Source organism: Protobothrops mucrosquamatus, unplaced genomic scaffold (genome assembly GCF_001527695.2).
Source record: "Protobothrops mucrosquamatus isolate PMUCROS unplaced genomic scaffold, P.Mucros_1.0 scaffold567, whole genome shotgun sequence".
In the NCBI taxonomy this organism is placed as follows: Eukaryota; Metazoa; Chordata; class Lepidosauria; order Squamata; family Viperidae; genus Protobothrops; species Protobothrops mucrosquamatus.
This window is the reverse complement of record NW_015386870.1, coordinates 57,455-70,443: the sequence shown is the minus strand read 5'-3', so window position 1 is coordinate 70,443 and position 12,989 is coordinate 57,455. Positions and strand designations below refer to the sequence as shown.

At 39.4% G+C, this 12,989-nt stretch overlaps 1 protein-coding gene across 1 annotated transcript in view; it reads left to right on the top strand.

The window, feature by feature from the left end:
- NTRK3 (neurotrophic receptor tyrosine kinase 3) overlaps positions 1-12,989 on the top strand; it is a 217,295-nt gene that overhangs the window by 172,409 nt on the left and 31,897 nt on the right. Inside the window, exon 12 of the mRNA XM_029284397.1 lies at positions 10,489-10,677. Within this exon, the coding sequence (XP_029140230.1) occupies positions 10,489-10,677 (189 nt within the window). The remainder of the gene's footprint in view (positions 1-10,488; positions 10,678-12,989) is intronic.

The following is a 12,989-nucleotide window of genomic DNA, read 5'->3' as shown; positions in this document are numbered from 1 at the left end:
TCCCTCCCTCTCTCTCTCTCTCTCTCTCTCTCTCTCTCTCTCTCTCTCTCTCTCTCTCTCTTTCTTTCTTTCTTTCTCTGTCCCTCCCTCCCTCCCCCCCCCTCTCTCTCTCCCTCTCTCTCTCTCCATTGGCAATCCCTATTGACCCTCCCTGGAAACCACCTGCCTAGGCCCCTGCCAGAGCAAGTGCATATGCCAAACTGTTTTAGAAAGCCCCGCCCCTTGGAGGAATCAATCATCCTCTATTCTGGAATCTTGCCTCCCGACTGATGTATCTGAATTACAGATTAACTGGCAGCGGTGGCACAGTGGAATTTATTTAAATGAATAGCTCTCTAATTTATTAAAGAGGTTATATAGGCTGCAGGTATCAGTAGTATATCAAATTCGTGGGGGAGGAGCTGCTGATTCCTTCTCTGATCTTCTGAGCATCGTAGCCTTTGCTTCTTTCTACCTTTTGGCTCTTTTCAGATTATTTAGGGTGGGATGGCAGAGGCTGGGAGGAGAACATTTGGAAAGGCATCTAAGCACCTGGGGAGGATGCCAGAAAGGTAGAAAGCTCAGCATCCATTCTCAGATTAACCATTAGCTCTAGGACAGGGATTAGTTTCTAAACCTGCCCGTAAGACATACCAGTGGCTGTTCGTTACCCTTTGAGCTGACAGGAGAAAGAACAAAGTCATAGCCAACTATGAGGACATCCCCTCTCTTGGTGAAGCTGGAGGCCAATTCTCCAAATCTGAACTCCTCCCCTCCTTATAATCCATTTTCCAAGTATTTTACCATCTGCACATTGGTAATTTTATCCCATAAACATAACAGCAACTCCTGAGAGTGAATGCTTAAGTTTATTGCAGTCAAAGACCGGAGACCAGAACAAATAAAAGCACTCAATGAATATCCAGTTAAAATTCTAGAGTAAAATAATAACAGATAAAATCTATATTAAAAACACAATCTGGCATCCAGTCTTCAGTTACACATGTATATATTTATGTTTATGTAGATTGCATAGGGCGGGGTGTAGATGTACAGTAGATGTGTATGTATGTATAATAACTGTAAAGGCATTCTAATTAAAACCATCTCCAATGTTAAGGGGAACACAGCGAAGTGTTTACGTAGTGAACATGTCATTTGGTATGTAGCTTAAGCATCTGTATAAAGGTTCTAGAGCAAGGGTGTCAAACTGCCGATATGTCACGTGTGACGTCGCAAGTTTCACACGTCTGTTCTAGAGGCTTCATTCACACATCGCTGCAAAACAAAGATAACCAACTTCTGTCAACTTAAGAATCCCACCAGGTTTTCTGCAGCAAGTTGGAAGCCAAATTCCAAATCTGAATGAAGCTCTCTTTGAAAGCACGTTTCAGGTATTCAAAGAAATAAAATGGGTCCCTTAAGAGAAACAACATGGACATAATTTAAATGCTACACTAGACAAACTCAGATTTGCAAGAGCTCATCCATTTTGGCCCTTCAACTTCCCTATCCTTCAAAAATGAAAAAAAAAGAAGCCCCCAAGTGTTTGATCTACTCAGTCCAGACGAACACAGAAGGGCAAATGCTGAATTTTTGATCCCTCTCTTTTTGGTCACTGTTTTCAAATAAATACGCGTTGGCTGAATTTGTATGGCAAACAAAGCCAGTTTTGATACAGGGGCATTCAGAGGTGAGATAGAAACATCCCTGTTTAAAGCATGTAAGGGCACATGCTTTAAAAAATATTTGGTCAAAGAAATGTTTATTTATACAGAACTGTGTAAGATTGACAGATGGGCTTATTGTGTTTGCCTACAAAATTCTTGTAACCTGCACATTTAAGTATACAAACAATAATTTAACTGCATTTGCTTAAGATCTGACAAACCTCCAATCTTGCACCAGGTTTTCTCTTTGAAATAAATTAAGCATATAGAAATGTGAAAAGATAATGTTTCTCCCAAATTATACATAAAAGTTAGCATTTAACAGCAGTCCATTGGAAATATTCTGAGAAAAACGACCTTTTTAAGAAAGAGGACAATTAGGAGGGCAAGCTGCTTTTAAATTGCAATTTTCAAATCCTACAAATTTTCTGAATAATATGTTGTTGTTTTTTTTAAAAAAAACCTTCTTGGGATTCCTATGTATTTCAATGCAGAAACACAGAGATGCATTCCTTTTATCTGTGACTTTTTTTTTTTTTGTAACGTTAATGGAAGAATTAAACAAAAATGGTGGGTTGAAAAAAAACAAGGCCTCTTAATGATGGCTGAACTTTAGGGTGTTGTTGCAAATCAACAAATCAACAAACTTCCAGGGAGAAGGATACCCCAATTTTCCAGTTTGAAACTGTATGCTACTGTATGTGCCAGTGTCAGCATTAAACGGTGGGACTTCAAGATAGCCTTGTCAGGTTAATTGATCTTGAGTCATTGCCTTTCCTGTCACAGCTGTCTGTCTTCTCATCCACCATCCATCACTCTGACAACCTGTCAAGAGCACGGGACCGAGCTCCGTTTTGCCTTCATTCAATAACATTATGAAATTGATACCAACACTTCCATTGATACTAATTTCTATAAGCCGTGAATCAGAGGACAGGTGATTTACTTCTGTAGCAGTCTCAAGTTCCCAGTAGCTTGAGAAGGGAAAAGTAGCATTTTGGTAGCCCAACAGAGCAGGGAGGATGAAGAAAGTTTGAGTTTCAGTTTGAGGGAAAAAGGCCTTGGCATAAGACCACATTCTAGCTCAGTGGGGGAGACAGTAATGTTCTTCACCCTCCCCCTTTTTCACTCCAGCAATGTTTTATTGGTCTTGGATAGTCTTAATTGGATGAAGTTTGGAATCGGCTTGGAAATGACTTTCCTTGAGGATTTTTGAAGAAGTTCTTACATCTGATAATTTTCTTCTGGGTTTGTAATTATGGTGGTTGTGTCATAAGGATCTGCCTCTTGCACACATTTGTACAAGCTTTTATATTTACCGGGATTCCATAAACTTGCTCTTTTTAAAACAATATAGCAGTGTAGATAGAAATGCAGTATGCTTTGAGAGGTACAGGTGGAAGGACAATCCAAGCCTGGGAATCTCCATCTCCTCCATATCACAGAAGCATGGTTAGAAATAATCTTAGAGAGAGACTAAGCTAGTGTTGACTAGATATAGAGAGCTTCTATTCCTATTCCTATTCTATTCTATTCTGTTCTCTTCTGTTCTGTTCTGTTCTGTTCTGTTCTGTTTTATTATTCTATTCTATTCTATTCTATTCTATTCTATTCTATTCTATTCTATTCTATTCTATTCTGTTCTGTTCTGTTCTGTTCTGTTCTCCATTCTATTCTATTCTCCATTCCATATTCTATTCTATTCTATTCTATTCTATTCTATTCTATTCTATTCTATTCTATTCTATTCTCAACAGAATAGAATAGGACTGGACTTGGGTATCTTCTGGGAATGTAAGGACTCTAAACTGATGTTGCATTTAACCCCACACTCGGACTCTACCTGCTCATCTCCTATAATTTTGAGTATTAAAAATTTGTTATTTTTTAATGTACATTATTATCAGGTATGGAAGACCAGGTCCACATGTGAAGATTTAGTTAAGCTGTTTATTGCACAGGAATTTTCTTCACTAATAGTCAGCATCTGATTATCATTAGATAAGGGTCAATGGCACTCAAGGAGAGTTGGACGTGGTTTGTGGCTATGTAGAGATTCTAGGCTGATCTCTCTTTTTACTTCGCCCCCAGATTCTGCCATACCATGCCCCCCCAGTCCATAATTGTTCTGAGATAGATGGATAGATAGATAGATAGATAGATAGATAGATAGATAGATAGATAGATAGATGATAGATAGATAGATAGACAGATAGATCCACACATTACAATTATTTGTTTTTTAGATTTTTATCCTGCCTTCATTACTTTATAAGTAACTCAAAGCAGCGAACATGCATAAGACTTCTTCCTCTTCTTATTTTTCTCCACAACAGCAACCCAAATGCCAGTAAAATGTTATGAAAGCTCATTTTGGAAGCCCTAGGCATTAGACACTGGCTTCTTATTGTCACATCACAAAAAATGCCCCGGCGACACAGATCCTGAATTTACCACTTTGCATATCCCAGTAACTATACTACCAAGAATGTAATTTTAATCCTTATTATAAATTGGAGCCATAGGTGACAAGCAATGACGCTAAAATAAATCTCGGACTTTTTAAATGAATATGCGTGAAATCTGAGCAAACGAAAGCAGACAAATATGGGCACTGCTCAGAATTGCTTTTGTGTCAAGATGCAACAAAACCTGGATCAGCTTAGTAGGATTAACAAGCCAGAGAATCTTATTTTATTGCTGTGGATTTGCTGAGCTATTAGCCAACCTTCTGCTGCAATTCTGTGATATTCTTTGCCAGATGAAAAGAGGACGGGAAAAAAAAGCATTTAACCATAATAGCCTCTTTGAAAAGGCTTACTCCGGTCAGTTAAAGACTTAGCAACTGTACCTGCATAAAATGTTAAGCTTGGTCAGAGTTAACCCTGGTTGTTTTAAATGTTTTCAATGGTCGCGTGGCTTGGAATGCTATGAAAAATCAAGTCTGTTTGGTTAGCTACAGTTCAGTGCATTGTGTAAACTAGACAATGGGTTAATTCAGTAAAGTCTGTTGTATGCATGCAAGCAGGATAGGGGCAAAGAAGTCAATGGTCCTGCCACACCAGCTTGAAGCTGCATGAACCAAACAGGTATAAGCCTGATGTACAAAAAGGAATGAATGCTGCAGTATATAAAACACACCTTATGACCAGAAGAGATTAGAAAGCTGATATGGTGTTATTCCAATTGATTTTCCTGTGTATTTATACTTGAAGGTAAAGAGCAGACACACTGGAAATCAATCGGGCTCTGTGCTGTATCTTCACTCCCTCCATAGTACCATTTGAATGAAACACTTATATCATTTTTATGGCATGTCTCTGATAGAGATGAGTGATCCAGGAGATTAATGGCCACCGACAAGACCTTTACACAGCAACCTCCTGGCTCTGCCATCATAAAGCTTGCAGTTCTGGAGTTCAAGGTGCCCTCTAGGGAAACGTGGCTGCAAGCAAAATAAGAGCTAAATTCATGATGGCAGAAAAGAAAAAAAAAGATGGGAAGCAAGCCAAGGGATGGGTTCTTGAGGACTTCAACGTCTTGGGAGAGAAAAGAAAATGGAGGCCAAGAGGTGTTGATGTTCAGCGGTACAACTTCCAATTTCAAACAGTCCAACAGGATTGCTCTCAGGACAAAGTGAGAAGTGGTACAATTGAAATTGTGTCTTACATGTCTTTCAGGAACACAAAGTAGCACACTTGGGGTTGCTCCTCATCTTTTCATGACAATAAAACCCCTGAGAGATGGTGACTGGTTCCAGTGCATCCAGGGAGCTACATGGGGGATTAGAGACTTGAGCTTGAATTTCATCAGTTCCAGTCCAATGCTTTAACTCATTGTACTGCACTCCTTCTTCTTGAGCTTGGATTATAGAACTTGAAGTTCTAGAAGACCTCCAAGGTCAACAAGCAAGTAAACAATGCTCCAGTCAAGGAACTGCCAAACAAGCCAACGATAAGCAGCCCAACCAAAAAACCTTTGAAGACCAACAGTGACAGGGCAAGCCACTAGAATATAAGCATTCCTTACTAGCACTGATGATGATACCTAGTTTGGATAATGAAACGTCTGCAAAAAAGCAGCCAAGCTCATAGGACCCCTCATTTCAATCCTAAGCTACAAATATTCTCCTTTAATTGAAGTAACAGATGGAAGCTTACAAAAGGGAGATCCAACCTAGAAGTAAGGAGAATTTTCATGACAACAATTAATCAACAGAGCCCTGGAAGTTGTGGGTCCTTCATCTCTTAATTTTTAAGAGATTATAGGGCCATTTGTCTGGAATTGTATTGGGTTTCCTGTTTGGGCAGAGGGGTGGACTAAAAGACCTACATGTTCCCTTCCCATTCTGTTATTCCATGTTCTATGATGCATATGTGATCTCCTTCATATGAACGTGGTGAGAATGTGGCGAGGACAGATTAAGAACACAAGCAAAAAAATCCCAAGAAAGCAAATGCTAGAGAGGCTTTCCCAGGAAGACAGACCAGAAAAAATGTGCAAAAGCAGCCTCTTTTGGCAGAGTGTGGAATTCAGTTAGTGTCCTTTTGTGTGGAGACAGAAGAATACAAAAGCCACTGGATGAATATTTCCTACTCCAGTCACCCTCTTTCAGATAAGCAAGCGCAAGCTTGGCTGGCGGCCCAAATCTGCCAATAAAAATTAAGAAATTGATTTCCTTTTGTTTGCCTGACAGGATGAAGGCTCTTTTTATGAGACAGTAAATGCAATCCATCTCTGAGCGCGGCCAGATTTTTAATTGTATTTGTTGTGCTTTCACTTACTCTATTTTATGAGTTGCAGTTTGTATTCTTCCTGGCTCAGAAAGCTTACCCTGAAGGAAGGGATGAGTGCTGGATACTGGATTCTGTAAAACAAAAGTTAGGGATTTTAAACAAGAGCAGTTGATGGAGCCAAGGTGATGGTTGTTATTTAATTGATAACATTTGCTTCGAAACCAGCTAATACACAAGCTAGTTAATTGCATAAACTTCCTTTAAAAAAAAAGTGAGTTAATGTGGAGTTACTACTATGAATGCTGTGGGATTACACTGAAGATTTATGTCTTATTTTTGTATTTAAGTCAAAGCTTTTCACTAGGAAGTCAAGACAATGCAGATGTGGTCTTACAAAAAGCCCCCTGAGACGTAGGTTGAACCACAAGATACTGTCTGGCCTTTCATTGTCCCAGACAACCAAATATTCAAGGTGGAAGTTCAACTTTAATTCCACAGATTCCAACCTTGCAGCTTAACCCAGGAATTTTGCAGCCATCGTTTTGGCAGTTAGGAAGCCATATTTGCCTTCTCTTATTTTCCAATAGTTGAGAACTGTGGTTTTGCAATATGGTAATGCAATGATATCATGCAGGGGGGACAGAGCTAGTATTTTGCATTTTAATGTTCTGTAGAAAGCGTAGAAAAAATTAAAACATTTTGTAGATTTGTTAAACTGGCTTGATAGCTTACACAGACTTCAGTACTGTTTCTGGCTCCGATCCAACAGTTAAATTATGACTCTGTTCAGTGATCTGCTGCCAAATGTTGGTGATAGCACCTCTGGGGGCTGCAGAAACTGCATATCGACTTTTTTAAAAAAAACCAAACAAATTATGGACATTTAGGGGCTGCAAGCCATGATCCAGTTAAGGAGTGATGTTGAGATTCTAGAAAGAGTACAGAGAATATAGTATACTCTCTTCACCTCATAAACCATCTCTTAACTAAAAAAAAAACAAATCTCAAAGTCTCACCATTTGTTCTTTATCAGCAAAAGTCCAGTAAGAGAAACCAGCTATAATTGTTTTTTTTTTAATTTTCTTTAACCTTGGTCAAATAAGCCAACCCTCTATTCCATCCTTGAACTTTAAAAAATCTTAATTTTTAAGCATCAAATATAGTCCCAGAACTTGTTTTCTATTCATCTCTTTTTTGACCCAATAATCTTTCGAAGATTTAACTAGATCTCTTTTATAAATCCAACATAAACTGTCCAGAGTCACTTGGGTTATCTCAATGATCTCTCTTCCTCTAGAGATATTTTAATGGTCTGGATCCAGCATCTAGTTATGGTTTTCCTTGTAAATCAGCTTGTCAGCTTGCCATATAACACTCATTGGAAACTTCTCTCTATTTTCCACCAGTTCTTTGGGAATCCAGATGCATCTGCAGCTCACATGCTTTGGGGTCTACTTGGGACAATTTGCTAGCCTAGTGTCGCTGGGGAGAACAGATCTCTGTATTGTTCATCTCCAGCATCTAGTTCTCAGAGATATACTATATCTGAACTGGGTATATCACACTTCATACAAGAAAAGATATTTATACTTCATACAAGAAAATATATTTAAAAGAAAAAAATGGTTTTGGAATCCTAACATTAACTTAGTTTTGTTATATATATGTGTGTGTATGTGTGTGCACATGCATGTGTGTCTGTGTATAAGTGTGAGTGTCTTCCTCTCTCTTTTACTATGGGGTTTTTCCTGTAAAACATGTGGATATTCAGATGTTCAAGCTCTCTACAATGTATTAAAATACAGAACTTTTGAAACCTATTTTAGCCTAGTCTAGTGTGTTGTAGAAAAAAAAAACCCTAATTGTTTTTGGATTTATGTCAATGCCTACAAATTAGCACGTACCAATATTCGGCTATCCTCCAGCCCTCTAATCCTCAGAAAGAAGATAGGAAGCTATAGAACATTGTTCTTCCTCTAATGGAAATTTGAGTAGTGGAAAATTGGGAGAGTACCATTATATGTTGATGCAGATATTATAAAATACATAGGACCCTGTCTATTCTCTAAGAAGGTCAGCAATGCTTCTATTTACTTGTGGCACCCTCGCTCCGAATGACCATCACCCTGCTAGTCTTTAATGAAATCTTGTTTAGTTTTCAAACAACATGCCTTCTTTTTGCTTGCTGAGAAAACAGAAATCTTGTAAGTCTCATAAAGATTATTGGCTCAGCATCCGTACCATGGGTAGCCACTTCCTGTGCGGTATCATCTATCGCTTACATTGACAACGGCAACTGTAGTCAGAAGGACAAAAAAAAAAGAGAAATGCAATTTTGTTAAATTCAGTTTACAATAAAGGTTGGTGTGGAAGTGGGGAAGGGTGAGGAGAGACTAATGACTTTCTTCTGAATACAATTTCTATTATGGCTGCCAGAAATTTGGACTGATTAAGCAGCTTTTTTAGGTTCCATTCGGGAGGAATCAACAGTATTTTAAAAATCCTAAAACACACACACACACACACACACACACACACACACCATGGACAAGCCTTCCCTTCACTATTGCATCCCCATCCCTCCCTCTCTTGTTCTTTGCGTTATTCTTGGCACATTACGGGGTCCCCAGTTTTACATTTCGCCCCCCACTTCGTCCGATCTACAGTGCATCTTGAGTGTTGTTTTGCGTTTCATGCACAATGATGCAACGTTGAAAACTCAGCTGACTTGTTGTGCATGGTTTGACACCTTCCCTCCTCTCTCATCCAGGCTTGGGACCAGCAATGGCGGGGTTACCCCCCCCTTCAATCCCATCTCCAAGTTTTTAAAAAACCTTTTTCAACAATAGACGTTGGAGTTCTCTCTTGTTGCTGACTCATGTTCCATTAAAAAGAAACTGTGCGATTTGGAATAGATCAGGTGACATAAGAAAGAACTCTCTGCTGCCCCCCCATCCCACCCCCACCCTAAAGACCCAGATAAAAGGCACAGGAAATGAAATGCATTGAGTCTTCCTCATTTCAAAGAGAGCCTCAAGACAGCAGAAGAAAAATCACTCTAAGCATCATTTTTTTTTTTTGCCCTCTCTCTTCGGGCTTAAGAAATTGCAGTTCTTTGATTAAAAAGACCAAGGAGAGTGTTGATCTCTGTCCTTTTTCTCCTTCTCCTCCTACTGGGAATCTGGGGCTGTCTTGCACATTTGGCTTCTTGCAAACAGACCGTGGAGGGCCTTGTAGGTCTCTGTGAAATCTTGGAGCTGCGGGATATAAGCATATGTCTTGATTTCCAAGGGCCAGTTAAATCCTAAGTATCATGAGAACAGGAGTAGACGTGGATTTTTTGGTGTGTGTGTGTGTGTGTCTTGCAACAGCCTTTCTGTCCTGCCTAAGAACAACAGGGCATGTTACTCATGTCTGGGGCATCACTGGAATAGACATTTTTTTGTGGGGGGAGGAGAGGGGATTTTGGCACAGAGGGTTATGCAAGGGAAAGGGTGCCTGCTGAGAATTTATCCTTTCACTCTTACTTCCCTCCTCCAGGATAATTCAGCCCATAATTCAGTGGAAAGAGCCCAAAGGCCAGATTTCATTTCAGAAATAGCAGCCCCGACTTTTCTTTTTTTTTTACTGAATCGCCTATGTGGATATGGTACCCACATGTGGATCTGGAACTTATTTTTCCAAAGCACCAGAAGGCAAGACAAAAAAACAACGGATGGAAACTAATCAGGGAGAGAAGCAACCTAGAATTAAAGAAGGGTTTTCTGACAGGGAGGACAATTAACCAGTGGAACGGCTTGCCTTCAGAAGCTGTGGGGGCTCCATCACTGGAAGTTTTCAAGAAGAGACTGGAACAGCCGTTTATCCAGTAGGGTATAGGGTCTCCTGCTTGAACAGGATCTGGACTAGAGGATCTCTAAGATCCTTTCCATTTTGGTTATTTTGTAATACTGAATGAGAAATGAGAAATGACCAGTTAGCCCCAGATGCTGCATTTTATTACACAAGAAGGTGGTTGTTGATCTATGCTATGATGATGATGATATGGTGGTGGTGGTGGTGGTGATGGTGACAATGCTGATGATGCATCTCTTTATTTTTAGGTCCTGTGGCTGTAATCAGTGGAGAAGAGGATTCTGCCAGCCCTCTTCATCACATCAACCATGGCATCACCACACCTTCATCATTGGACACCGGCCCAGACACAGTGGTGATCGGTATGACCCGGATTCCTGTCATCGAAAACCCACAATATTTCCGACAAGGCCACAACTGCCATAAACCAGACACATGTAAGTAATTTTACTTTCTTTTTATATGACAAGATGGAGATAGGGAAATAAAGACAATCAAAAGGAGAAAGAGGTCTTACTGGAGAGAAAAGATAATTGCCTTTGTATGGTCCAGAAACCAGAAGAATATTTTTTTTTGTCCTAGAATTATAACATTCATAGATTTGTTATACAAGGTGACATGATTGATTCACCATCCAATAATAAGTTCTTGTAGATGCATCATAATCCTTGTGGAAGCTCATCCCCCCCAAAAAAGAACATTACAAGGAAGGCTTCCATGATAACCTTTGATACAATCCTGAGTGTAGGTAATACAAGGAGAATGCAAGGCAAATTTAGTACGTGAAGCAGTGAGAGACCTCCAAGTTTACTGAATGAAATAAATACATCATGCTAGGAAGCAAGAAATTGTTCTGTCTTCAACATCCCCATGTTTATAGTACCAGATATGTCCTATTAAACACAATAAACCATCCAGTTGTCATGACAAATAAGTTTCCTCTGCCATATCTTGACAAAATATGAGAAAAAGAACCACTAGGCCTACTGAAATCAGAGTTGATCGTTCAGCTACCAATATATAATTTGAAATTCTTTGGGGAAATTTGGATTTTGAAATATAGGCTGCAGTAGGCAAAGATTCTGTTCTTTTAAAAAAAGAGACCTGAATGAGCAAGGATTCAGTGTCCATATTTCTAAAAAAAAAATTTGCTTTTTTCTATTCTGAGGTACCATATTTGATGTTGCTGCATTTTATTTCTCTTCCAATGGAACTAAATGGCACGATCTGGTTTATAAAGGCTTTTCTTTATGAAGCCAGTTGGCTCTCGTTACTGATTTTTTTAGCTCCAGTGGTTCAGTTCTTGCTCCTGCCTTGATTCTCATAGGGTAAATTGCTTTTATCGACAGTGAATCTCTTTACTTAAACGAAAGAACATCATGAGTGTTAGTTAACTCATCCTTACAAGTTAATCAGGACTCCTCATTCCCACAACGGTTTAAAACATCACAGCCCATGTAATCACCTTGCAGATTTCCCAAAGGGGCTCAAAACCAAACCATGGTAAACCAACCAAACCACATGAAAACGTCCGTCACTTCTTTCCCAACCATCTCATGTGCTTCATATCCATGTGCTTCCCATTGTCTGTGTTTCCTGTTACTAATCATGACTGTGGCTAAAGTAATGGTAATGGGGCCTTTCTGATAGATGTGGGAAATTTTTATGGGCGTCTCCTCGATTGCTGAATTCAGAGTTCTGCGCTTGCCTCTCTGTGAGTTGTGGAAGACTATGTCTTGGAAAGCCATTTTTATTTTTTAGAAATTCTTCTGGCCTCTGCCAGAGTTTCTTAAGTAAGTCTGAACATTGTGCACCTCTATTCAGAAGTAAATCAAATGAAATGTAATGGGATTTGCTGCCAGGTAAGTTTGTGGAGGATTTCCTATTGGGTTGATTTAATTGACAGGCAAAATTACAACCAGCACTGTGATCCATTAGACCTTTCAAATGTAAATTAGCAAATGGGGGATCCATTGCCTTAGATGTGCATGTGTTCAATTTTCCTCCTTTTCCCAAGATGATGATGTTTTGAATCTCCCTCTTTTTCTGAATTAACCTCTTGAGTCTTCCACCAATTGACCATCTCATTGTGAAGGGAAAGATTTCACAAAGGTTTATGTGGCTAAGGAAATGTGGCTGTATGGTGACGTCCCTGGAAACCAGTGTAATAAATTTAAACAAGAGAGAAAATTTTGAATGAAAAGATGTTGAAAAGTTTTGAACAGGGACTTAAGTTGGCACTGCTTAAACCATTATGAATAATAAACTGTCATTCGGGGGCAGCTCTAGTTATAAAAGAGGGGTCAATTTTGGGGTTTAAGTTCTGAGGTTACGTGGAGTTGAGAACAGAAGAGAGAGAAGAAGAATGTAAAAGGTTAATCTGGAGCAAATGGATCAAACTGGGGCAATAATGGGCTTTAGGCATTTCATTGTAGCTATCTTTAACTTCTGTTATGGTGTATTTGTGCTCTGTGCATCTGCACACCGTGAAGATGGCGGGGAGGCAGGTTTTAATTGGACATTGATCACACCTGGGGAGAAACTATAGCTTTCCTCTCCTTTTGGGGGGAATTGGGACTTTCCCTCCTTTTTATTTTTTGTATTTTGAGAATCTTCTTTATGGAGGGGTTTAATGCACGTTGAAATCTATGGCATTTATAAAGACCGGCCAGGTGCCTTTGTTTCCAGCAGTGATATTGGTTGATCTAGTGCAGGGGTGTCAAACTCGCAACGTCACACGATGCGTTGT